The following is a 1419-nucleotide window of genomic DNA, read 5'->3' on the forward strand; positions in this document are numbered from 1 at the left end:
TCTCTCTCTCTCTCTCTCTCTCTCTCTCCCCTCTCCCTCTCCCTCTCTCTCTTTCTCTATATCTCTCTTTCTCTCTCTCTCTCTTTCTCTCTCTTTCTCTCTCTTCTCCAAAAGTATGATTGTGCTTCCAGAGAAGTCACAGATGCTATAAAGGTAACTACCACCACTCTACAATCATGCTGCCGTGAAGACATAAGTTCTCGCGATAAGCCTTAGACTTACAAGTCGCGGTCGCTTGACGGGGGAAGCGCCAGAACGCGGTGCCAACAAAACAGACCGATACCTCAACCTCAACCACATCAACTACAACTACAACTGCAACTACTGCAACAACTACAACTACAACTGCAACTACAACTACACCTACAACTGCAGCTACTATGAGAAAAGTTTGTTTGTGTTTGTTTCTTGTCCTCACGGGTCTGCTTGGCTCAGGACACAGCCGAAATGTCTTGCAGACGACCGCCCAAGACGCCGGGCATACAGCAGGTATGTTGTGACTATCACCGTGGTCTGAACGTTTTGAAAGTTTAGGCAAATTTTTCTTATCACTTTTACTGTTGCAGGTCGTAAATCTATTTCCTGATTTGTTCCAACAAGTTTAATTGGTTGCTCTTAAGTACAAGGGGGATATCCCGAAAAATGCTGCTTTGAGAAAATCGAAGATAACGTTTTTAGAACCTTATTCAGTTTCTTTCAAAGACAAGGAGAGTTTTCTCTATAATCAAACTTATATACGCACCAATGAAACCAAACTTTTCCTATAGGTAGGGCAATGCCCACTTTTGGTGAACGTGAAGATTTTTGGAAACCCCCGAAATCTGGGTTAGCTTGCTTGTCCTTAGAAGCGACCGATTTGAAATATGTATACGTTAGCATTTTTGGCAGGCTTTAAGATACGATCATGACGTATTACCCACCAAAACGTTAAGAAAATAAGAAAAGTTTAAGGTACGCGAAGACACAGTTGCAATACAGGCAAGCAGGTACTTGTTATGAAAGAGGACAACAGGACCCCCACCCCGCCCCCCCAAAAAGAACACACACAAAAAAGCAACAACAAACAAACAAACAACCCCCCAACCCCCCACCCCCAACAAGAGCAAACAACAACAACTAACAAACAAAAACCGAAAAAACAACAACCAACAAGCAAGCAAGCAAACAAAGAAACAAGCAAACGAAAGGAAAAGAAGATAGAATTGATATGTAAGCATAAAAACAAATTTGAAATACAGGCGAGCAAGTATTTATGATGAATGAGAAAAACAAGGAGGAGTATAATTTTTAAAAATAAAAAAATGATATTATAAGGACATAGTTGCAATGCTGGCAAGCAGCTATTTATAATAACTGACGAAAAAAACAACAACAGAAAAAAGAACAACAACCCAACAAGCAGTCCAACCAACCCCCCCC

The 1419-nt window shown here is 41.2% G+C and overlaps 1 protein-coding gene across 1 annotated transcript in view; it reads left to right on the forward strand.

The window, feature by feature from the left end:
- Positions 1 to 161: 161 nt before the first annotated feature.
- LOC101860839 (sialate O-acetylesterase) overlaps positions 162 to 1419 on the forward strand; it is a gene marked incomplete in the record, with an annotated part of 15141 nt that continues 13883 nt past the window's right edge. The window contains 1 exon segment of the mRNA XM_013087050.2: positions 162 to 489. Coding sequence (XP_012942504.1) covers positions 381 to 489 — 109 coding nt within the window.

Source organism: Aplysia californica, unplaced genomic scaffold (genome assembly GCF_000002075.1).
Source record: "Aplysia californica isolate F4 #8 unplaced genomic scaffold, AplCal3.0 scaffold00537, whole genome shotgun sequence".
NCBI lineage: Eukaryota > Metazoa > Mollusca > Gastropoda > Aplysiida > Aplysiidae > Aplysia > Aplysia californica.